General features: G+C 67.2%; 2 protein-coding genes across 2 annotated transcripts; both read right to left on the bottom strand.

Annotated features, from left to right (window-relative positions):
* Positions 1 to 616: 616 nt before the first annotated feature.
* On the bottom strand, positions 617 to 2,062 carry MYADML2 (myeloid associated differentiation marker like 2). The gene is made up of 2 exons (XM_062216559.1): positions 1,985 to 2,062; positions 617 to 1,604 (listed from the first exon to the last, which is right to left on the bottom strand). Exon 2 carries the CDS (start codon positions 1,538 to 1,540, stop codon positions 617 to 619), a length of 924 nt encoding a protein of 307 aa, XP_062072543.1. The 5' UTR covers positions 1,541 to 1,604; positions 1,985 to 2,062.
* A 6,755-nt stretch (positions 2,063 to 8,817) lies between these two features.
* On the bottom strand, positions 8,818 to 13,389 carry NOTUM (notum, palmitoleoyl-protein carboxylesterase). Its single transcript, XM_062216108.1, has 11 exons — positions 13,014 to 13,389; positions 12,226 to 12,278; positions 12,048 to 12,143; positions 11,821 to 11,881; positions 11,682 to 11,740; positions 11,363 to 11,465; positions 10,727 to 10,918; positions 10,545 to 10,645; positions 9,540 to 9,687; positions 9,364 to 9,411; positions 8,818 to 9,277 (listed from the first exon to the last, which is right to left on the bottom strand). Exons 1-11 carry the CDS (start codon positions 13,349 to 13,351, stop codon positions 8,971 to 8,973), a joined length of 1,506 nt encoding a protein of 501 aa, XP_062072092.1. The 5' UTR covers positions 13,352 to 13,389; the 3' UTR covers positions 8,818 to 8,970.
* Positions 13,390 to 23,131: the final 9,742 nt, after the last annotated feature.

The raw sequence follows: 23,131 nt of genomic DNA, 5'->3' as shown, positions 1-23,131 counted from the left end.
ATCTCTAGCCACTGCACACACCGCGTGCTTCTAATGTGTGCGGCCACAGGGACGCTCCCTGGAGGTGGTAAAGCCCTCTGTGAGCTGGCACAGCCCCCGGGGCAGGGCCCTGTGCAGGGACGGCCCTGGAGCTGGGATTCCCACGCTCCCCCTCCCCCCACTGGCTGGCCCCTTGACACCCCTGGAGACCCCGGCCCGAGTGGCATCTCCAGACAGGCACGGACATCCCAGGCCATCTGCTAAGTCCTCAGCCTCGATGTCTCCATCGGCAAGGTGGACACAGTGGCACCTGCTTCACAGGTGTCCCCTTATCACAGTGACCAGCATTGAGCCCAGAGAGGGCCGGAGAAGGAGAGAGATGAAGGAGCTGCACGTGGGGGTGGGGCAGAGATAGAGGTGGGCGTGGAGGCCCTGGAGCCGCCGAGGGGAGGCCCCTCCCTGCAGCCCTGCGAAAGGCCCCCTCAGTCCCTGGCCAGCCCAGCTGCAGAGCAGCGGCCTCTCCCCTGAGCCCCGCCCCCTCCCCTGCTTGCTCCTGCATGTTGGTTCACCCGGTCACCCCTCCAGGGCCTGCAGCCCCCAGCCGGGCAGCGGAGCTGGGCAGGCGGCACTTGCCAGGCTACAGAGTGGGCACGAAGCGGATCCTCTGGGAGTAGGCGAGGTCGGCGACGTAGAGCAGCAGGTTGACGTAGGTGAAGATGGCCACCACCAGCTGGCTGTCCCACGGGCAGCTGCCCCGAGGGCAGTCCCGGGGCCGCCCGGGCTCACCGTACTTGGGGTCGAAGCAGAAGACCGGCCAGATCACGGCGGCACTGAGGTACAGCAGCACGGCCAGGAAGGTGTAGACCACGACCAGGCGGTCGAAGGGGCAGCCCAGGCCGCCCGTGAGACCCGTCACACTCAGCACCACCACAGCCACCGTGGCCAGGAAGCACAGGCTGTAGACGGCCACGCACCACTGGGTGGCCACGTAGCGCCCGTAGTGGGTGTCGTGGACCAGCGCCCCAAAAATGATGCAGGCCACAAAGGCCTGGACGATCTTGAGGAGCCCCGACACCGTGGCCATGTAGCTGGCCACCTGGCCGGGCCGGGCCCGCGTCAGGGCCACCTCCGCAGCGTAGGCCAGGAAGAGGAGCCCGGCGAAGACACTGGCCGCCAGCCGGAAGTCCCTGGCCATGCAGCCAGCGGGCTCGGGCGGGCACTCCAGCCGGGTGAAGTACAGCGGGTACAGGACGGCAGCCGTGGCGCTCAGCAGCGTGGCCAGCATGGCGAAGGCCGCCGTGAAGTTGCCCCAGGAGAGGCGCAGGCAGCCGTGGAGCCGGGTGAACTCACAGGCTACCACCAGCAGGGACAGTGCGAAGCAGAAGCCCCAGGCGGCCATGCAGAAGGTGCCCTGGGCGCCCGCGAAGCCGCCCCGGTGGGCCACCAGGCTGAGGGTGGTGCAGCCGAAGGCCAGCTGCAGGACGCGGGCCGTGCCCACGGGGGACGTCACGGCACCCAGGTGCAGGTACCCACCCCCGGGGGGCTCCATGCTGCTGCCCATTCTCACGCGGTGCCTGCCGGCCGAGGCCCCTCTGTCCCCTGCGGCAGCGGCGGGCGCCGGCAGCCTGCGGCAACGATGACAGTGGTGACATTGCAGCGGGCAGCCTCTGCCGCCTGTGCGGGGGGCTGCCCCCCCCAGCACTATAAATAGACAGCAGCCATCAGAGCCCCGGAATAGCAGCCCGCATGCCAGTCCCACCTCTGGGACACCCGACCCCGGCCCCCTGCTGCGTCCCAGCAGGCGCCCCTGCCAGCGCCATTAACCCTTTGGCTGCCGGCACCGCCCTGCTCCACAGCCAGGCCGCTGCATCGGTCAGTGTCCTCGCCTGGCTCCGGGGAGGGGGAGGGGAGGGAGCAGAGGCCCGGAGACCCCCACAGGGTAACCCAGCCTCTGGGGGAGGGTGGCCAGGGCCTCTGGGAGGGGCGGGTGCCCTCTGTCACTTACCCCACCTCTCCCTGCGGCTCTCGGGCTTTAGGAGGACCCGGCTGTCTTCCTCCTGGGGCTCAGAGGCCGTGGGGAAGGGGGCAGGGGAGCAGCCACCCTGGCAGCTCCCTCACTGCTCCCAGGGACTCCACCGGGGCGTGGGGGCGGGGCCCAGGGAAGCTCTTACTTGTCTCTCCTGGGCATGTGAACACCTGGGGAAAGTCTCTTGTTTTTATTTTTTCTTCAAAAGCTTATTTTATTTTTTTATTTATTTGAAATGCAAAGATAAAGACGGAGAGATCTTTTAATTGTAAAACTTTTAAGATTTATTTTTTCTTTATTTGAAAGGCAGAGTGACACAGAAAGACCAAGAAAGACCTTCCGACTGCTGGTTCACGCCCCAGATGCCTGCAATGGCCCAGGCTAGGCTGGCTGGAGCCAGGAGTCCAGCACTCGGTCCAGGTCCCACGTGGGTGGCAGGGGCCCACTGCCTCTCAGGGTCTGCACCAGCTGGAATTGGGCGTGCAGCGGACTGGAACCTGGACACCGCGGTGTGGACTCACCCATGGCCAGCCTGTCACCCCTTCTGATTTTCAACAGAAATATTATTTATTTATTTATTTACTTATTTAGTTATTTATTTATTTTGACAGGCAGAGTGGATAGTGAGAGAGAGAGCGAGAGAAAGGTCTTCCTCTTTTCCGTTGGTTCACCCTCCAATGGCTGCTGCGGCCGGCGCATCTCGCTGATCCGAAGCCAGGAGCCAGGTGCTTCTCCTGGTCTCCCATGCGGGTGCAGGGCCCAAGGCCTTGGGCCATCCTCCACTGCACTCCTGGGCCATAGCAGAGAGCTGGCCTGGAAGAGGGGCAACCGGGATAGAATCCGGCGCCCCAACTGGGACTAGAACCTGGTGTGCCGGCTCCGCAGGCGGAGGATTAGCCTGTTGAGCCACAGCGCTGGCCTACTTATTTATTTATTATTTTTGTTTATTTGAAAGAGTTATAGGTAGAGCCAGAGAGAGAGAGAGAAAGAGAAAGAGGAGAGAGGTCTTCCATCTGCTGGTTCACTCCCCAAATAACCACAATGGCTGGAGCTGTGCTGATCCGAAGCCAGGAGCCAGGAGCTTCCTCCGGGTCTCCCACGTGGGTGCAGGGGCCCAAGGACTTGGGCCATCTTCCACTATCCTCCCAGGCCATAGCAGAGAGCTGGGTTAGAAGAGGAGCCGCCGGGACTAGAACCGGCATCCTTATGGGATGCCCACACTGCAGGCTGGGGCTTAAACCTGCTACGCCACAGCGCTGGCCCCTGAACTAAAATATTTAATTCTATGCTCTGGACCCAGTGCCGACCCCGTGCCCGGGCCCACCACCGTTCCCGTGTTGCCCGCTGCCTGCTCTTGCTCCTGCAGCCCCACTGGCTGGTTAGCTGATGGTGAGTGGGACTGACAGTTCCACCCTGGCCACTCCCACAGCCTCTGCTCAAACAGGGCCACGCCCCTCTGGAACCTGCACACCCAGTCACTCCTGGGAGCTTAGGGCCAGTAGTCTGCTTTCCCACCCGTTCCCCAAGATACATTTTATAGCTTCTTTCTTTTTATAATATTTATTTTATTTTAAAGTCAGAGAGAGAGAGAGAGAGAGAGAGAGATCTCCCATCTGCTGGTTCACTCCCCAGATGGCCGCCAACAGCCAGAGCTGGGCCAGGCTGAGACAGGAGCTTCTTCCAGATCTCCCACGTGGGTGCAGGGGCCCAAGGACTCGGGCCATCTTCTACTGCTTTCCCAGGACACAGCAGAGAGCTGGATCGGAAGAGGAGCAGCCGGGTCTCAAACTGGTGCCCACATGGGATGTCAGCACTGGGGCAGTGGTCTCACCTGCTGTGCTACAATGTCAGCACCTATAGCTTTCTTCTTATCATTAAAACTATAGTAGTATGTAATTATTTTTTTTTATTTATTTGACAGGTAGAGTTACAGACAGTGAGAGAGAGAGACAGAGAGAAAGGTCTTCCTTCCATTGGTTCACTTCCCAAACGGCCGCTACAGCTGGCACTGCACCGATCAGGAGCCAGGTGCCCCCTCCCAGTCTCCCACATGGGTTCAGGGGCCCAAGCACCTGGGCCATCCTCCACTGCCCTCCTGGGCCACAGGAGAGAGCTGGACTGGGAGAGGAGCAGCCGGGACAATCGGGCGCCCATATGGGATGCCAGCGCCACAGGTGGAGGACCTCTTCAATTTGTCTGACAAAGATTTAAGACACTTTATAGGTTTTATTTATTTTATATTTTATTTTATTTTATTTTTGACAGGCAGAGTGGACAGTGAGAGAGAGAGACAGAGAGAAAGGTCTTCCTTTGCTGTTGGTTCACCCTCCAATGGCCATCGCGGCCGGCGCGCTGATCCGAAGCCAGGAGCCAGGTGCTTATCCTGGTCTCCCACGCGGGTGCAGGGCCCAAGCACTTGGGCCATCCTCCACTGCACTCCCGGGCCACAACAGAGAGCTGGACAGGAAGAGGAGCAACCGGGATAGAATCCGGTGCCCCGACTGGGACTAGAACCCGGTGTGCCGGCACCGCAAGGCGGAGGATTAGCCTAGTGAGGCGCAGCGGCGGCCATATAGGTTTTAAAACATTTTGTTGGGGGGCCGGCACTGTGGCATCGCAGGTAAAGCCACCGCCTGCAGTGCCGGCATCCCATGTGGGTGCTGGTTCGAGTCCCACCTGCTCCACTTCCGATCCAGCTCTCTGCTGTGGCCTGGGAAAGCAGTGGGAGATGGCCCTGCACCCGCTGGGAGACCCAGAAGTTCCTGGCTTCGGATCGGCGCAGCTCCAGCCGTTGCGGCCATCTGGGGAGTGAACCAGCACATGAAGTTCCTCTCTCTCTCTTTCTGCTTCTCTGTAACTGCCTTTCAAATTAAATAAATAAGTAAATAAATGAATCTTCTTTTTTTGTAGAAGAGAGAACGGCCTTGTTCTGGAAGAGGCTCCACCCCGTGTTTCTGGGCGTGGCCTTTGTGAAGAGGCCAGGTGGGGCTTTTGTAGACAGATTTTTTTGGGAAAGATTTTGTTTATTTATTTGAAAGGAGGAATGAGAGAGAGGGAGAGAGGTCTTTCATTCACTGGTTTACTCCCTGCGTGGCCACAGTGGCCAGGGCTATGCTTGGCTTCAGACTCCCACGTGGATGCCAATGGCTCGATGCCCTCCTAGGCCATTGGCAGGGAGCTGGATTGGCGGCAGAGAGGCCAGGACCCACTGGCGTCCTGACATGGGTGAGGTGGCAGCTTGAGCCCCTGCGCCCCAGGTAACCTGGCTTAGAGTGCAGGGGACATCTGTGTGACGGTGCCTGCTGGGAGCTTCGGCCGGCTGGCCAGGGTGTCGTCCCCAGAATGTGTGCCTGAGCCCCCTGGCAGAGCTCCAGGGTCCTGGCACGGCCTGGTGCCCCCTGTGGGCAGCGCTCGCTTTGAGCGTGCCCCTCACTGGGGTGGGCAGCTTGGATGTTAGCCCTTCGGTCCTGTGAAACAGCAGCTGGACCCCGCCCAGGCCCCTCCTCTGCATCGGGAGCTTCTGACCCACGCCGGGGTCCCTGTGGAGGAAGCTGGCTCCCTCTCCCTCGGCCTCCCAGCCCCCTCAGTGAGACTTCAGCTCAAGTTCATGGCTACGCAGCCAGCTTGCTGTTTCTAAAGCTGTTTATTTATGCAAAAGGCAGAGTAACAAGACAGAGAGCTCTTCCACCTGCTGGTTCACTCCAAGGCTCACAGCAGCCAGGGCTGGGCCAGGCAGAAGTGGTGCCCGGAGCTGCGTGCTGGTCTCCCATTGGATGGCAGGGACCCGGACTCGGGCCTCATCCTCTGCTCCAGGTGCATTGCCAGGGAGCTGGGTGGGAAGGAGGCGGGACTCCATCCCAGGCTCTCTGATGGGGGATATGGTGTCCCAAGCTGTGGCTGCCCATACTGCACCCCAACACCTGCCCCCAGCCCCTACTGCACCCCGACACCTGCCCCAGCCACCGTCAGTTAACCACACAAACTGTCCTGGAGGACCCCCCCCCCCAGCCTTGGCGTCTCCTTCCTGCCCTCCTCACTCCCACCAAGGCCAGGGGCTCATGGTGCCCGAAGCTGAGGGTGTTTCTGGGACGCCGGCTGCAGGTGGCGGGCGGCCACAGCGAGATGGCGGGGAGGCTGGGTAGCTCACCAAGCGCAGGGACGGGGGTGGGGGGCGGTTCAGAGTGAGGACAATCCTGGGGCCTTCCTCCAGCCGCATCCTAGGAACAGCCCCCAGGGATGGGGACCAGCCTCTGCCCAGCCCCTTGGGAGTGAGGGAGCCATGGGTGGGACGGCGCCGTGGCCAGGGCGGGTATCCTTGGCGCAGGAGTACGCTCACCGTAAGGACTGTCCAGGGCTGCAGCCGGTGCCCAGGAAGGGAGATGCACACCTGGGCCGCGGACATGGACGCCCACCCAGCAGCGCCCCGCCCACTCGGCATGGCCACCCCACATTGCCCCAGCTCCACCCTGCGCATGCAGGGGAGAAAGCATGGGGAGACAAGGCCCCGTGGCCCCTGCCTGGGCTTGCTGTGTCCCCCTTCCCCGAGTCGCTGCCCGGGATCTGAGAACAGAGCTCAACAGGATCAACTTCCCCCGCAGTGCCCACGGCCGGGGGCTTCCCTGCCCAGGGTGCTCCTGGTCCTCCCCTCCCCGAGGCCCCACCACCTCTGCCTGGTCGCCCTGGGAACAGCAGCCTGGCTGGGTGGCTGCTTGCGAGGCCGGCATCCCATATGGGCACCGGTTTTGGTCCCGGCTGCTCCACTTCCGATCCAGTTCTCTGCTGTGGCCTGGGAAAGCAGTGGAGGATGGCCCAAGTCCTTGGGCCCCTGCACCCACGAGAGCTTCAGGCTAGTCCAGCCCCAGCTGTAGCCATTTGTGGAGTGAACCTGCACATGGAAGACCTCTCTATATAACTCTCCCTTTCAGATAAATAAAACTTTGTTTTTTTTTTTTATTTTAAGCATAGATTTTTTTTTTAAATTTATTTTTTGACAGGCAGAGTGGATAGTGAGAGAGAGAGACAGAGAGAAAGGTCTTCCTTTTTGCCGTTGGTTCACCCTCCAATGGCCGCTGCGGCCGGCGCATCCTGCTGATCCGAAGCCAGGAGCCAGGTGCTTCTCCTGGTCTCCCATGCAGGTGCAGGGCCCAAGGCCTTGGGCCATCCTCCACTGCCTTCCCGGGCCATAGCAGAGAGCTGGCCTGGAAGAGGAGCAACCGGGATAGAATCCGGCGCCCCGACCGGGACTAGAACCCGGTGTGCCGGCGCCGCAAGGTGGAGGATTAGCCTGTTAAGCCACGGCGCCGGCCTAAAACTTTGTTTTTAAAGATTTATTTATTTATTTGAAAGTTAGAGTCGCACAGAGAAGGAGAGGCAGAGAGAGAGAGATCTTCCATCTGCTGGTTCACTCCCATGTTGGCTGCAATGGCCAGAGCTGCGCTGAAGCCAGGAGCCAGGAGCTTCTTCCGGGTCTCCCACATGGGTGCAGGGGCCCAAAGACTTGGGCCATCTTCTACTGCTTTCCCAGGCCACAGCAGAGAGCTGGATGGGAAGTGGAGCAGCCGGGACCAGAACCGGCACCCATATGGGATGACGGCACTGCAGGTGGCAGCTTTACTCACTACGCCACAGTGTCAGCCCCAAATAAATCTTTTTTTAAAAAAAGGTTTAATTGTTGAGCCAGCGCCGCGGCTCACTAGGCTAATCCTCCGCCTGTGGTGCTGGCACCCCGGGTTCTAGTCCCGGTCGGGTACCAGTTCTGTTCTGGCTGTTCCTCTTCCAGGCCAGCTCTCTGCTGTGGCCCGGGAGGGCAGTGGAGGATGGCCCAGGTGCTTGGGCCCTGCACCCACGTGGGAGACCAGGAGGAAGCACCTGGCTCCTGGCTTCGGATCGGCACAGCGCCGGCCGTGGTGGCCATTTGGGGAGTGAACCAATGGAAGGAAGACCTTTCTCTCTGTCTTTCACTGTCTACGGGGTCAGAGGTCAGGAGCCCCTGTCCCTGCCCACGCTCCCAATCCCCCCCCCAAAAGAAACACAGCTGCAGCGTGAGGCTCTTTTGTCATATTTTTTTCATTATTTAAAAAAAATATGTTTCAAAACAATATCATTCATCATAGAGTTCTTATTTTCCTTTTTAAAAAAATTAAAGTAATAAAAAAGTCACTTTATAAAATAATACAAAAGGGCATGATTGGCGGGGCTGGGCTGGGAGGGGCTGTCCCTGACGCCAGGCTGGGGGATCCAGTGCTTGGTCTCTGGGTGTGGCCGGGCAGGGTCCCCGGGCCCCGGCCAGGCTGCGGTGAGATGGCCCCCACGCGGGAGCCTGCAGGCAGCGAGGCCGGCTCCAGGCGCTGCCCCTAGCTGGCACCACCCAGCATGCCCGGGCTGCGGTGGGGAGGGCTCCCACGCGGGGGCCGGCGGGGGCGAGGCCGGCTCCAGGGCGCCCAGGTGGGCCCCCAGGCGGACACCGGCGGGGGCGTGGCCGGCCCCAGGGCGCCCAGGTGGGCCCCCAGGCAGGGGCAGGCGGGGGCCGGCGGGGGCGTGGCCGGCTCCAGGGCGCCCAGGTGGGCCCCCAGGCGGGGGGGGGGGCCGGCGGGGGCGTGGCCGGCTCCAGGGGCCCCAGGCGGGGGCAGGCGGGGGCCGGCGGGGGCGTGGCCGGCTCCAGGGCGCCCAGGTGGGCCCCCAGGCGGGGGGGGGGGCCGGCGGGGGCGTGGCCGGCTCCAGGGGCCCCAGGCGGGGGCAGGCGGGGGCCGGCGGGGGCGTGGCCGGCCCCAGGGCGCCCAGGTGGGCCCCCAGGCGGGGGGGGGGGGCCGGCCCCAGGGCGCCCCTAGCTGGCACCACCCAGCATGCCCGGGCTGCGGTGGGGAGGGCTCCCACGCGGGGGCCGGCGGGGGCGAGGCCGGCTCCAGGGCGCCCCAGGTGGGCCCCCAGGCGGACGCCGGCGGGGCGTGGCCGGCCCCAGGGCGCCCCTAGCGGGCACTGCTCAGCATGCCCAGCAGCTTGCTGGGCTCCAGTCCCTGCTGCTGGGCCACGGCCTGCACGTCGAAGCCCATGTGCATCAGGAACTGGGCCACGCTCATCTCCTGCCCCGTGAACTGGTCCCGGATGGTGGGGCACGAGGGGTTGCAGTGCGGCCAGGGGCAGCTGTCCACCAGGTGGGTGGGGCAGCCCTTCAGAGGGGCTCTGCCGGCCTTGTGGCTCTCCTGGAGGCTCCGGTCCCAACAGTGCAGCGCCCGGGGCAGCGAGGTCCCCTTCACCTGGACCTCGGTCCAGTGGCTGCAGAGACACAAGCAGGCTCAGCACCCCTGGAGGGGCCGGGCCGCAGCAAGCCCTGCCTCGCGGGGGCGGGGCTGGACACTGACCTCCGAATGATGATCTCATGGGACAGGCAGGCGGGCGCAAAGCTGGCCCTGGTGGGGAGACAGCCGCTGTGAGCCTTACGCCCCCTGCCGCGCCCCGCCCCCTCCCTGAGGCTCCCGCCGACCCTCGACCCTGCCCTCTGCGCCCCAAGTGCCCTCGGAGGGCCGCCCACACTCACGGCACGTCTCTGAGCGTCTCGCGCAGCTCGCGGCCCAGGTTCTGGATGTAGAGCCACTGCCCCTCCTGCACCGGCTGCCCCGTCAGGTGCACGTTGTCCACGGTCAGCTGGGCCTCGTCAAACAGCCACTGCACCACGAACACCGGGGCTGGGGGCGGACACAGGGCTGGGGGCGGGCACCGGGCCGGGAGGCGGGCACAGGGCTGGGGGCGGGCACCGGGCCTGGGGGCGGGCCCAGGGCTGGGGGCGGACACAGGGCTGGGGGCGGGCACCGGGCCGGGAGGCGGGGCAGCGAGCCAGGGGGCGGGCCCAGGGCTGGGGGCGGGGACCGGGCCGGAAGGCGGGCACAGGGCTGGGGGCGGACACAGTGCTGGGGGCGGGCACCGGGCCGGAAGGCGGGCACAGTGCTGGGGGCGGGCACCGGGCCGGGAGGCGGGCACAGGGCTGGGGGCGGGCACCGGGCCGGGAGGCGGGGCAGCGAGCCAGGGGGCGGACCCAGGGCTGGGGGCGGGGACCGGGCCTGGGGGCGGACACAGGGCTGGGGGCGGGCACCGGGCCGGAAGGCGGGCACAGGGCTGGGGGCGGGTACCGGGCCTGGGGGCGGGCACCGGGCCGGGAGGCAGGGCAGCGAGCCAGGGGGCGGGCCCAGGGCTGGGGGCGGGGACCGGGCCTGGGGGCGGACACAGGGCTGGGGGCGGGCACCGGGCCGGGAGGCGGGCACAGGGCTGGGCTCCGGCCGCCACCCGTGTGCCCTCCCTCTGAGCAGGACCCTTCAGTGTGACCACGGCCCCCTCGCCCTCAGTGAGGGGCAGCGAAGGGCCAGCCCGCGGCCCACGGCACACAGAGGCAACTGTACGTACAAAGTACATACGCCCCTCCCAGGTACAGGGCAGCCCACCACCCTGGGGTGACGGGGACCAGGGGCTTCAGAGCTGGGAGCAGTAGCAGCAGCCCGCGTCAGCTGGACCTCGGACGTCCAGGGGTGGCCGTGGCAGGCCCACTCACAGCGCAGCGTGGGGTAGATCTTGTAGCCGAAGAAGCAGTTCCACTCCTCGCCCTCCTTGAACTGGCGCCGGCAGCGCTCCGGGACCACCCCGTTCCAGTACCTGGGGCCACGGCTCAGGTCAGGCCCGGGAGGGCCCTGCGCCCCAGCCCCCACGCCCTCACCCCAGGCCCCGTGCAGCCACCTGATGCCGCGGCGGATGGCTTCCGTGGGCGCGCAGGTGACGGTGTCCACACAGCTCGTGCGGCGGTACTGCTTGTTGTCCAGGAACCAGCCGGAGTCGACCAGGCCCCGCACCTGGATGGACGGGTAGCCCAGCGCCTCCAGCTGCTCGGCCACGCGGTCCACGTTCAGCAGCACCCCGGTGCCCCCAGCACTGCAGGGATGCCGACCGTGAGGCCAGGTGGCCCCCGGGGCTGCTCAGCCCCCAGCCTGCGCCCGCTGGAGGGGCAGGGGGTCCTGGCGCGTCCTGAGTGGACACGTGCTCTGTCCATGGTTCAGGGGCAAGGCCTTCCAGGACCTGGCTCAGAGCCAAGGCCGGCAGCCGCCCTGCTTCCACCGTCCGGAGCTGGTCCCCTCCCCCCACCTCAGTTTCCTGATCGTCCATTCCTTGCCTGCCAGCCGCAGCCACCAACGGGAGTGACCCCTGCCTACCAGGACCCCCGAGCAGGCAGCCCAGCCCTGGTCTGGCCGGCTCCCGGGACACAGGTGCTGGCCCCAGCTCCTCCCCCTCGCCGGGCCTGGCGAGATGGGAGCTGCCCCCTGGCGGCCGGCGCGGGCTCCGCCCCTCCTCGCCCTCCCACCCCCGCGCCCTGCGCACCTGCTCCCGGCCAGCAGCAGCACTTTGGCCCCGCCGAGCCCTCTGCCCAGCAGCTCCCGCACCACCTCCTGGATGATGAGCGCGCCCAGGAAGGCGTAGCCGTCTGCGCGGATGGGCGTGGCTTCAGCTGGAGGGAGGGGCTTGGGGATCTGGGCGGGTCGGGAGGGGCTGGGGTAGACGGGGGCGGGGGGAGGAGCAAGTGCAGGAGGCAGCGGGGACCCTCCCCCTCCTCAGGGGAGCCCCGGAGTGAGGACCCTGTCCGGGCCAGGCCGCGCGCCCGAGCAGGGGGCGCGTGGGCGCGCAGCGGCGGGGGACTCACTCTTCTCGGATTTGGGGGAAGCCCCACTCCACACGTCGCTGGAGCAGTAAGGAACGAAGCTGCAACAGAGAGACCCTGAGAGCCGCGCAGGAGGGCCCCTCCCAGACAGGACCCCCGCCCAGGAGGGACCCCCTCTTACACCATGTTGGCGTTCCACCAGTGGGGGTTCTCCTCTGGCTGTGAGGACAGGATCCCCGTGCCTGGGGGGGTAAAGGGGAGATTGTGCAGGGCTGGGGGCAGGGGAAGACGGCTGCGACCCCAGGCTGTGACGCTGGGGGGACCCCATCAACCCCTGGGGGCCGGAATCCAATGTGTGAGAGGGGAATCCGGGCTGGGGGCTGCCTGGGGGCTTCCTCCCGCACTGACCTGTGCGAGTGCGCGGCCAGTCTTTGGAGCTCATGAGGCGCCGCATGGTGTCGTACCTGGAGTCACAGCTCTCGCGGCCGAAGCAGTACCAGCCACCTGCGGGCAGTCTGCGGGCTCAGGACTGCACACCCGGCGGCCCGGCCCGGCCCGCCCCGCCGCCTCCGGCCCCGGGACGCACCTTCCAGGAAGAGGAGCCAGCGCCGACTGCCCTTGGACTCCTTCAGGTAATAGCTGCGCGGGAGCACGCCCGAGCGCGGTCAGAGGGACCGGCGGCAGGGCGCCCCGAGTCCCGCGCCGCGCTCCGGGCCGCAAAGGGTGGCGCCACCTGTCGTGGCCTAGCGCACGGCGGCCGCACGGGGGCGCCCGCGTCCAGGCCCGCGCACAGCGCCCCTGCGGGGCCGCCCGTCCCGGGAGGGGGCGCTCGCGGGGCGGGGACGGGCCGCGCGGGGCGGTGTGGTCCGTGGAAAATCCCCACGGCCCGCCTGGCATGGGACCCGCGGTAACCTCGGCTCGCAGGACGTCGCGTTCCCCGGGGCTGTCGTCGAGGCCCCGCGCGCAGGGGCGCCCCCGCCTCCCACCTCGCGGCTCCCCCTCCTCCACGTGCGTCCCGTGTCCCCGCCCCGTGGCCCTGCAGCCGGGGCCGGCTCCCCGGGGGTCCCCTAGGCTAGGCGCGACAGGGCTCTCCCCGCCATCCGCCCCCCGCCCCGGGGGTGGCCTCCTGCCGGCCGTCTCCCCGCCCCGCACCCAAGGACGCCAGCAGCCAGGCTGGGCACCGGCGGTGGCCGAGGGGTCAGTGCCCGTGCTGGCCGGCGGCCAGGCCGGCAGGCGCTGCTCCCCCGCCCCGGGCGGCGAGTTTCGGAGCTGGGCCCTGCCCGATGACCTGGCGAGGGGCGAGGGGCGAGGGGCGAGGGGGCAGGGGGGCGGGGGCGGGGGCGGGCGTCCGGCGCCCGCGGGCTCGGGCCCTACCCGGCCGGGCTTCCGTCGTTGCAGGTTACGGACGTGTTGAGCAGGAGGTGCAGGCGCAGGTCCTCGTTTAGCTGCTGCGCGGAGCAGGGGTACAGGGACTGCGCCAGGCTCTTGACCTGCGCCATGAAGCTGTCCATGTTGCCCTCTACGGCCGTGAAGTCCAGCGGGAAGCTCTCCACCGGCTGCCCGGTCCCCGGCGCCGCCTCGGTCTGCGGTGCGGGCGGCGGCGGGGGCGGCGGCTGCTGTCCGCGGCGGCGCCAGGTCTTCCTGGCCGCGCCGCCCCCGGCCCAGGGCAGCAGGCAGAGGAGCAGCAGCAGCACGCGCACCCCTCGGCCCATGGACGCGACAGTCGGGCCCGCGGCCACCTGCGGAGAGCGGGCGGCCTTGAGGCGGCGGCGGCGGCGGCGGGGGGCGCGGGCCGGGGGCGCCGCCGCGCCTGCCTGCTTGCCCCCCGCGCCGCACACCGAGCCTGGCCGGGGAGGCGCGCGCGGCTCGGCGTCGAGGCTCCGCGGCTCGGGCTGGGCGCGCAGCGGCCGAGGGCAGCGGGAGGTCTGGGTGCGCTGGCTCCGGCCCGCGCCAATGAGCGGCGGGGGCCGCGGCGGCCCGGGTGCCCGCGCGTTAGATGTGCCGCCGCCGCCCGGGCTGGGCCGGGGGGAGGGGGCCGCGCTCACTGCTTTCTTGGCGGAGGCTTTGCCTTTTCTTCCCAAACCGCAAGCCTGACCGAGGGGCCTGGACTACCCCGCCGTGGCCGCCGGAGGCGCTCCCGGCCCGGCTTCGTGGGGGGCAGCGCGGCCCGCGGCCCCGGCGGCCCCATCCACCGCGGCCAGCCCGGCGCCGCCGCCGCCGCCGCCGCCCCCGGGGCTGCTGGAAGGGGCGGCGGCGCCGAGCGAGGCTTTTCCGCGCCGGGGGGCGCTGCGCGCGGGGCGCGGCGGGGCCGGTCCCGACGGGCCAGGGGGCGCGGGGCGAGCGCGCTCACCTGCGGCCGCCAGCGTTCCTCCGCCGCCCACCGTCCAGGGCCAGAGCAGCCCGCGGGCGCCTCGGACCCCGGCCCGCATCCCTCCCCCTACCCGGAACAGCCCAGGGCCCGGCGCTCACCGCGGCGCGCGCGGGCGGCCCCGTGGCCGGGCTCCTCGGCGTCGCTCGCCCTGCGCCGCCCGCTGGTGCGCCGGGCTCGGCTGCGCTCCCCGTCTGGCGCTGGCGCGGAGCCGCCCGGGACTTTTATCCCGCGGGGCCCCCGGGATCAAAGCGGCGGCGGACACAGGGCTGCGCGCGGAGGGGCCGGCAGTGGCGGCGCCGGGGCCTCCGGGAGGAGCGGACAGGTGTGGCGCGAGGCCCCGGCGCTCTGTGCCACCCGCGGGAGGGCCCCGGCGCCGCGGGGGAGTCGCCCTGGCCCGCGCCTGAGCGGGCACGTTCGGGGCGGCTCCCGGAGGCTCCGGGGCCGGAGGGACGCGGGGTGAAGCCCAGGCTCGCCCCTTGCGCCCTGACCGCCGCGCCCCTCTCTCCCTGCCCCGCCGCCATCGACGGATGGGGCCGAGGGTCCCGGAGCTGCCTGCTTGGCCCGGGCTCGGTGACCTCGGTGCACTCTGGCGCCTTGGCGCCGTCTCCCCGCCCTCCCCGCCTGCCTCCCCTCCGGGTGCCAGGGCTGCGGTCGCTGGACCCCGCGAATCCGCTTAGCGTTTGCTGGGGAGGGTGCTTGGCGTGCGTCCCCCCACCTCCCTTCCCGTGCGCACAAATTGCGGCTCGCCGCCCTTTCTCCCCAGCTGCAGCCTGGGCGAGTCAGTACACCCAAAGGAAAGACAGAGAACAGGTTATGCCTCTTGGGACTCGAGTCCGGGACGTGGGCGGGGCTTCTGGAGCCCACCTGGTCGTTGGGGGCAGTGGGGAGGGCGCCTCAGCTCCTGGCCGGAGATGAGAGGTGGCCCCGGAAGCTGCCTCCTCTGAGAGCCCCTTGCCTTGCCTGCACCCTGGCCAGTCCTGGGCCTGGAGGAGGAAGCCACCCCCCCACCCCCCCAGAAGCACACACGCAGGGCAGGTGTGCTGGCTCTGCCGACCCGGTGACCTACCATCCGACGCCCTGGAGGCTGGCTGCACCGCCTGGGAGCTGGGCACCACGGAGTAGGCCGGCCGGGTCAGGAGCTCTGTCCACTCCGCAGTCCACTCCACAGAGGCCACCCTGCAGGGAAGCTGACAGGAGCCGGGGTCTGGCTAAGCTGCGCGCTGGTGGTCCCGCTGCTGTTGGATCACTTAAAGGGCCCTGCTCGGGGCTGGCCAGAGGAGGCCCTGCTCACACCCGGGCCACCAGGGAGGGCTGACCTCAACAGAGTTTCCTCACTGGGCAGGAAGCTGCCTCCGGGGCACACTGAGGCCCTGGGCAGCGGCAGGGTACCCTCCAGCTGGATGACCTCACTGCCCAGGGCCGTGCTGCACAGACCTGGCCCTGAGTCACTGCCCGGCGGGGGATCCTGGGCAGGCCCCCATGCCCCCACCTCCAGTCCCTCTTCCTCCTCTTCTTCCACCTCCTTCTCCTCCTCCTCCTCCTCTTCTTCTTTTAAAGATTTATTTATTTATTTGAAAGGCAGAGTTACAGAGAGAGAGAGAGAGAGAGAGGTCTTCCATCCACTGGTTCACTCCCCCGATGGCCACAACGGCCAGAGCTGCACCAATCTGAAGCCAGGAGCCAGGAGCTTCTTCCTGGTCTCCCACGCGGGTGCAGGGGCCCAAGCACTTGGGCCATCTTTGCACTGCTTTCCCAGGCCACAGCAGAGAGCTGGATCGGAAGTGGAGCAGCCGGGACTCGAACCGGTGCCCATATGGGATGCCGGCACTGCAGGTGGTGGCTTTACTTGCTACGCCACAGCGCTGGCCCCAGGTCCTCTTCTATAAAGCGGGGCAGTGCCCTGACCTCCCAGAGGGATTGGGGTGTCCATGCATGGGGGCAGGGATGACGGCCAGCCCCCAGGACGAGAGGAGCACGCACGTCTCCCCTCTGGGGTCTGTGGATATGGGATCGGATTTTGCCTGCACATTGAAATGAGTTCCTGTCCTGGCTTATTCAGCAGCAGTGGCTGAAGCCGAGGGGCTCAGACCCACAGCTCCCCAGAGCTCCGCCCCCACCCCACCCTGCCACCATCCTGGTCTCAGTCCCTGCCCGCCCCCAGCCCCTGCTGCAGCCCATGGCGGGCAGGGCCGGGGCCAGGGCTTCCAAGGCTGCTCACCCCGATGTCCTCCTGTGTCCAGCCTGGCCCTGTCCTTGCGTCCCTCCTTCTCGCAGGGGCCAGTTCTGTCCTCACACCTGAGACTCCTTCACGTTTTCTGGTGGAATCTTCTGGGAGGTCAGGCCCTTTGAGCCACCGGGTGCTGTACCTTCACATCCAGGCCGCCTGCACTGAGACCAGTGCCAGTGTGGCCCGGACAGGTACAAGGGGGACTCCAGAGCCTCCAGCCTCACACACAGGGGTGGCCGGGGGCAAAGAAGGAGGTGTGGGTGCCGTGCGTGGCTGGCAGGAATGTGAAAGGTGAGCCGGCCGTCCCACGCCCGGGGGCCAGGTGTTCCCAAGGAACTGACCACAGGGGTTCACATGAAAGCTTGGACGTGCAGGGCTGGCGTGTGGCTGTGGTGCCGTGGGCTAAGCGGCCAGAACCCCGTATGAGCAGTTGGCTCCTGCTGCTCCAGCGCCTCTTGTTCTTGTTCACATTCAAAAGGCAGAGTTACAGAGAGAGTAGGAGAGACAGAGAGAGAGAAGGGTCTTCCACACGCTCGCTCACTCCCCAAATGGCTGCAACGCCAGGGCTGGGCCAGGCCGGAGCCCGGAGCCCGGAGCGTCATCCGGGTCTCCCATGTGGGTGCAGGGGCCCGAGCACTTGGTCCGTCCTCTGCTGCTTTCTCTGATGCATTAACAAGGAGCTGGATGGGAAGTGGAGCGGTCGGGACTCGAACCGGCGCTCACATAGGATGCCAGGGCTGCAGGTGATGGCTTAACCCACTGTGCCATGGTGCTGACCCCTCTGGCTGCTCCACTTCTGATCCGGCTCCCTGCTGATGCACGTGCTTGGCCCCTGCCACCAACATGGGAGACAAGACGGAGTTCCAGGCTCTTGGCTTCTATGTGGCCCAGCCCTGGTCATTGAGGTGCTCGCTCGCTCGCTCTCTCTCTCTCTCTCTGCCTTTGAAGTAAAATAAATCTTAAAAAAAGCGTTTGCAGGTGAGTGTTCGGAGCAGCGTGACTCAGCCACAGCCCGAGGTTCGGAGGGATCGGCTCCGGGACGGCCATTTCCTGGTGTGTGTTCCAGCCCTAAAGGCGTGAAGTTGTGACACAGACGCAGGCTCCCGCATGGCTGGCCAGACACAGACGGCGCCTGCCGTGTGACAGCACGTGTCCAGGAGACAGACCCGGGAGCACAGAGTGTCCACGGGGCAGGGGACGAGCAGGGGCTGCTACTGGGTGCCGGTTTCTCCCCGGGGTGAGGGAGCCCCTGCAGCCGACAGTGGTGCTGGTCGCCCGTGCTGTGGACACACTGAGCACCAGGGAGTGTCCACTCGAGTGGTCGCTCCACGCTCTGTGATTTTTACCTAAAAGAACGCAGCAGTGGGTCAGACTGCTGAGGGTCAGCCAGGGGTGCAGGGCTGTGGTGGACTGGTCACACCCTGGAAACCTCCCTGGCCCCGACTGCTCATCACACAGATGTCCCCTACAGAGTCAGGGTGGCGCAGGGTGACCGAGGACCTGTGGCCTCGTCCCTGCTGCCCTGTGGCTGGTCTCAGCTTCAGGCCCCTGAGCAGTGAAAGGGCAGGAGGCCACAGAGCATCAGATAGGCCAGCTGTGCCGGGGTCAGCCCCATTCTCAGCAAAGGTGTCCTGGATGCTGGCCAGCCCTCAGAGGACTGTCCAGCAGGGCGGACACTCAGGCTTGGGGTGCGGAGCAGGACGATGTCCGAGTCACCATGCTGCACGGGTCCCTGGAAGCCACCCCGCAGATGCTGGCCATGGGCCTGCGGGGCTCCTGCTGGGGTGGGCAGCAGCTGCTCCCGGCTCAGCCTGGAGCTCCCAGGCGTGCCCAGGGTGGGGCTGCACTCTCTGGGGAGCACCCAGGGTACAGGAGGGGGTGAAGGGCTGGTTAACCGGCCCTGCTGTGGGGAGGAAGGTGGGGGCAGCAGAGGTCAGCGCCAGGAGTCACGGGCCTTCCTGCAGGGGCCGGGAGCCCAGTCCCTGGGGGGAGGGGAGAGCGGCCGGTGCTGGGGCAGGTTCTGGTGGAAGGCGGATGGCAGCGTGGGGAGCCCACCAGAGACCCTCTGAGGGCTCTGACACATGGAAGACCAGGCCACTGGCCTAGGCCTCTGGACTCGGAATGTCCACCCCTGGACCTGGCTCCCTGGGCTGGACAGGGCGATTGCTCAGTGCTGCACAGCCAGCTCCCCCCCAGGCAGCGCTCAGTGCACGGCGCGGCTCTGCCAGCTGCTGCCTGGCGTCTGGGGCCCAGCTGCTACGCGCTGGCCTCAGCTACCCTGACTTGCACGGCCACCTGGGCAGCTCTGCGCCCCAGCTGCTGGCCGCTGGGGGGGCGGGGAAACCAGGCAGGCCAGCCCCTCCCCTGGTGGTTTGCTCTCAGGGGAGGCCCCCGCCCCAGCAAGGGCCTCAGGGCTGGGGTTCCCGTGCAGCTTGGCCCCCTCTTCAGTGTCCCCAAAGCCCCCCCATCAGCAGCCTTCCCCCTTAGTTGAACCCCAGAGCCCTGCCGAGCAAAGCCCCCCCGCCCCCGCCCCGAGCTATCTGGGGTGAAAGGCGGTGGGGATCCCAGCGGGTCTTTGGGGGTGGGGGGGGGCACAGCCACGGCTCAGATCCAGGGAGCTGCTCCTAGACCTGACCTCCAGCGCCTGGGAGCGAGGTGTGAGCGCTGCTCCTAGACCTGACCTCCAGCGTCTGGGACGAGGTGTGAGCGCTGCTCCTAGGCCTGACCTCCAGCGCCTGGGAGTGAGGTGTGAGCGCGCTGCTCCTAGACCTGACCTCCAGCGTCTGGGACGAGGTGTGAGCGCTGCTCCTAGACCTGACCTCCAGCGTCTGGGACGAGGTGTGAGCGCGCTGCTCCTAGGCCTGACCTCCAGCGTCTGGGACGAGGTGTGAGCGCTGCTCCTAGGCCTGACCTCCAGCGTCTGGGACGAGGTGTGAGCGCTGCTCCTAGGCCTGACCTCCAGCGTCTGGGACGAGGTGTGAGCGCTGCTCCTAGGCCTGACCTCCAGCGCCTGGGAGTGAGGTGTGAGCGCGCTGCTCCTAGGCCTGACCTCCAGCGTCTGGGACGAGGTGTGAGCGCTGCTCCTAGGCCTGACCTCCAGCGTCTGGGACGAGGTGTGAGCGCGCTGCTCCTAGGCCTGACCTCCAGCGTCTGGGACGAGGTGTGAGCGCTGCTCCTAGGCCTGACCTCCAGCGTCTGGGACGAGGTGTGAGCGCTGCTCCTAGACCTGACCTCCAGCGTCTGGGAGCGAGGTGTGAGCGCTGCTCCTAGGCCTGACCTCCAGCGCCTGGGAGTGAGGTGTGAGCGCTGCTCCTAGGCCTGACCTCCAGCGTCTGGGAGTGAGGTGTGAGCGCTGCTCCTAGGCCTGACCTCCAGCGTCTGGGAGCGAGGTGTGAGCGCACTGCTCCTAGGCCTGACCTCCAGCGTCTGGGACGAGGTGTGAGCGCTGCTCCTAGACCTGACCTCCAGCGTCTGGGACGAGGTGTGAGCGCTGCTCCTAGACCTGACCTCCAGCGTCTGGGACGAGGTGTGAGCGCTGCTCCTAGACCTGACCTCCAGCGTCTGGGACGAGGTGTGAGCGCTGCTCCTAGGCCTGACCTCCAGCGCCTGGGAGTGAGGTGTGAGCGCGCTGCTCCTAGGCCTGACCTCCAGCGTCTGGGACGAGGTGTGAGCGCTGCTCCTAGGCCTGACCTCCAGCGCCTGGGAGTGAGGTGTGAGCGCGCTGCTCCTAGGCCTGACCTCCAGCGTCTGGGACGAGGTGTGAGCGCTGCTCCTAGACCTGACCTCCAGCGTCTGGGACGAGGTGTGAGCGCTGCTCCTAGGCCTGACCTCCAGCGTCTGGGACGAGGTGTGAGCGCGCTGCTCCTAGGCCTGACCTCCAGCGTCTGGGACGAGGTGTGAGCGCGCTGCTCCTAGGCCTGACCTCCAGCGTCTGGGACGAGGTGTGAGCGCGCTGCTCCTAGGCCTGACCTCCAGCGTCTGGGAGCGAGGTGTGAGCGCTGCTCCTAGGCCTGACCTCCAGCGTCTGGGAGCGAGGTGTGAGCGCTGCTCCTAGGCCTGACCTCCAGCGCCTGGGAGCGAGGTGTGAGCGCTGCTCCTAGGCCTGACCTCCAGCGTCTGGGACGAGGTGTGAGCGCTGCTCCTAGGCCTGACCTCCAGCGTCTGGGAGCGAGGTGTGAGCGCTGCTCCTAGGCCTGACCTCCAGCGTCTGGGACGAGGTGTGAGCGCTGCTCCTAGACCTGACCTCCAGCGCCTGGGACGAGGTGTGAGCGCTGCTCCTAGGCCTGACCTCCAGCGTCTGGGAGCGAGGTGTGAGCGCTGCTCCTAGGCCTGACCTCCAGCGTCTGGGAGCGAGGTGTGAGCGCGCTGCTCCTAGGCCTGACCTCCAGCGTCTGCGACGAGGTGTGAGCGCGCTGCTCCTAGGCCTGACCTCCAGCGTCTGGGACGAGGTGTGAGCGCTGCTCCTAGGCCTGACCTCCAGCGCCTGGGAGCGAGGTGTGAGCGCCCTGGGGTCACCTGGCAGAAAGCCTGCCCAGCTGCCCAGCCCAGCGAGCTCAGCGCGGCCCCACCCACCCTGCAGCCCTGGCTCCCCCGCCGGGCCAGGCGGGGGCCATGTGACCCCACCGGCCCTCCCTCCGCCCTGGGGAGGCAGAACAAACCCTCAGATCTCGGCACTGGGAACCTTTCAGCCAGCGACATCAAAGGGGCAGTGGAGGCGGCGGATGCTTCCCTTAAAGGGCCATGCCACTTTAATTCAAAGCAGATCCTGGGAACAGCTGTCTAGTGGCCCGCCCAGGAGGGGGTGAGGAGGAGGCTGGCGGCCCGGCAGGACCTGAGCCCAAGACAGCGCCAGGCAGGAGCCCCATGCTCACGGCGGCAACTTAGACCCTTGGTGAGAGACAGTGTGATGGCTTCTGCCCACCCAGGTAGGAGCTGAGACCTGGACCTGTCTGGAGGCCGCTGGCTCCAGGCACCAGGGGAAGGTTCCCTGATGGCCACTTGCCCACCCAGACATGAGGACACCTTTGGAAGACACAGAGGGAGGAAAGAGCTCAGCAGAAGGCGGGGCAGAGACAAGGAGGGGCCGGGGAAGACGCAGCGGCAAGTGGGCAAGTGCGGTGGGGGCCCAGGCAGCCTGGCAGGGACCCCAGCTGTGTCTCCGGGGTGGACCCAGGGCCTCCCACAGCCCACCGGCCGCTCCCTTCACTCTGGGGGCTCCCTGTGCTGAGCCGGGGCCACGCTCCCAGGAGGGGAGCCCTGCTGCTGCTCCTGGGGTCGCTGGGTGTGAAACGTGGCCCCAGGCAGGGAGGGGCTGCACCTGGGGCCCTTCGCAGGGACCCCCGGGGCACCACCGGGGAGGGGGCTCCTGCCCCCGAGTGGCTGCAGTGGAGGGAACAGGAGGGTGTGTTGTAAGAGGAGCAAGGGCAGAGCCCCAAAGGTTCTCCCCGGGGCGGGTGGGGGCCAGGACGCGCCTTGTTTTATACCTCGGTGTTAGGGAGGATGGACTTCTTTACCTGGAAGGGAGAATGACAGAGAGAGGGAGACACACACGTACCCCCCCCAATCTTCCATCTGCTGGTTCACTCCCCAAATGGCCACACAGCCTGGTCTGGGCCAAGCCAACACTGGGAGCCTGGAACTCCACCGGTCTCCCACGTGGGTGGGTGGCAGGGGCCATGGAACTCCACCGGTCTCCCACGTGGGTGGGTGGCAGGGGCCATGGAACTCCACCGGTCTCCCACGTGGGTGGGTGGCAGGGGCCATGGAACTCCACCGGTCTCCCACGTGGGTGGGTGGCAGGGGCCATGGAACTCCACCCGGTCTCCCACGTGGGTGGGTGGCAGGGGCCATGGAACTCCACCGGTCTCCCACGTGGGTGGGTGGCAGGGGCCCAACCACTGTGGCCATCGTTTGCTGCCTCCCCAGCTGCACCGGCTCTCAGCTGGGGTGCCAACGTTGCAAGCGGTGCTCCGCCGTGACCCGGTGCTGCCCCTTCTCCCTCTGCTTCCGGCCTGCAGACCCCGCCTCCCCTGTGGGGCTCGGGCCTTGGGTGCGGCCCCCTCAGCCCAGCTCCGGGCCGCGGTCTGAGACCTCTCTGCCGTCAGGAGCCTCCGTGTGTCTCTCAGCAAGCTCTGGGTCCAGTTTCTCTAGAAAACCCTGGCAGAAAAGAGTTCACTCAGCACCCTTTGGCCACATAGTCTGTGTTCTCTAGTGACGTATGCACTAAGGAGAGGAGCTGCTTAAGGCACCTCCTGCGGTGCCACATCCCACGTGGGCACGGGTTCGAGCCCCGGCTGCTCCACTTCTGGTCCAGCTCTCTGCTGTGGCCTGGGGAAGCAGTGGAAGCCAGCCAAGTGCCAAGAGTCAGGGTTCACAGGCTCAGCCAGGGGGACCCAGCAGACTCCAGCCGGGCCAAGGGTTAGGCCATGTGTCCTGGGGGCCAGGCGTGGGCCATTTGGCCGCCTGGACCCTCCAAGCCTGGATCCGGACTGTGGAGAGGCCCAGGCCGCTCAGCGCTGAGGACAGCCGCGGCCCTGACAGGTGGTGTGGGCAGCCCGGCTGCTGTCAGTCCAGGAGCGCCAGGTGTGTCCGCCCCGGGAACAGGAGGAGCTCCGATGGTTCCTGGCCTCCAGCCCCGCCACGCAGGCCAAAGGCAGACCCGCCCCCAGCACAGAATTCGGGATTCAGCCGGGTCAGGACAGGCAGCTGGCCATTAGCGGCCCGGGGGCGGGGTGTGAGGACGGCCGGCCGCGCCAGGGGTCAGAACATGGACCCGGCGGCCGCGGGGTCGGGGGCTGTCGCGGCGCTGGGTTTGCTGGCTCCCTCAGAAGCGCCTCGTTGGCCCGGGCTTGGCCAGGGGAAGCCCCCCGGGGCCGAGGAGGTGTCCCCGCCTCC

The sequence above is a fragment of the Lepus europaeus genome, chromosome 18 (genome assembly GCF_033115175.1).
Source record: "Lepus europaeus isolate LE1 chromosome 18, mLepTim1.pri, whole genome shotgun sequence".
Lineage (NCBI taxonomy): Eukaryota > Metazoa > Chordata > Mammalia > Lagomorpha > Leporidae > Lepus > Lepus europaeus.
The sequence above is the reverse complement of the archived record's forward strand: the minus strand, read 5'-3'. Positions and strand labels throughout refer to the sequence as shown.

Coding starts and splice junctions, on each gene's coding strand:
- MYADML2 (XM_062216559.1), bottom strand. CDS start 1,540: ATGGGCAGCAGCATGGAGCCCCCCGGGGGTGGGTACCTGCACCTGGGT.
- NOTUM (XM_062216108.1), bottom strand. CDS start 13,351: ATGGGCCGAGGGGTGCGCGTGCTGCTGCTGCTCCTCTGCCTGCTGCCC. Junction 9,688..10,544: donor GATCTACCCCACGCTGCGCT/GTGAGTGGGCCT, acceptor GTCCGCCCCCAG/CCCCGGTGTTCGTGGTGCAG. Junction 9,412..9,539: donor GAGACGCTCAGAGACGTGCC/GTGAGTGTGGGC, acceptor TCTCCCCACCAG/GGCCAGCTTTGCGCCCGCCT.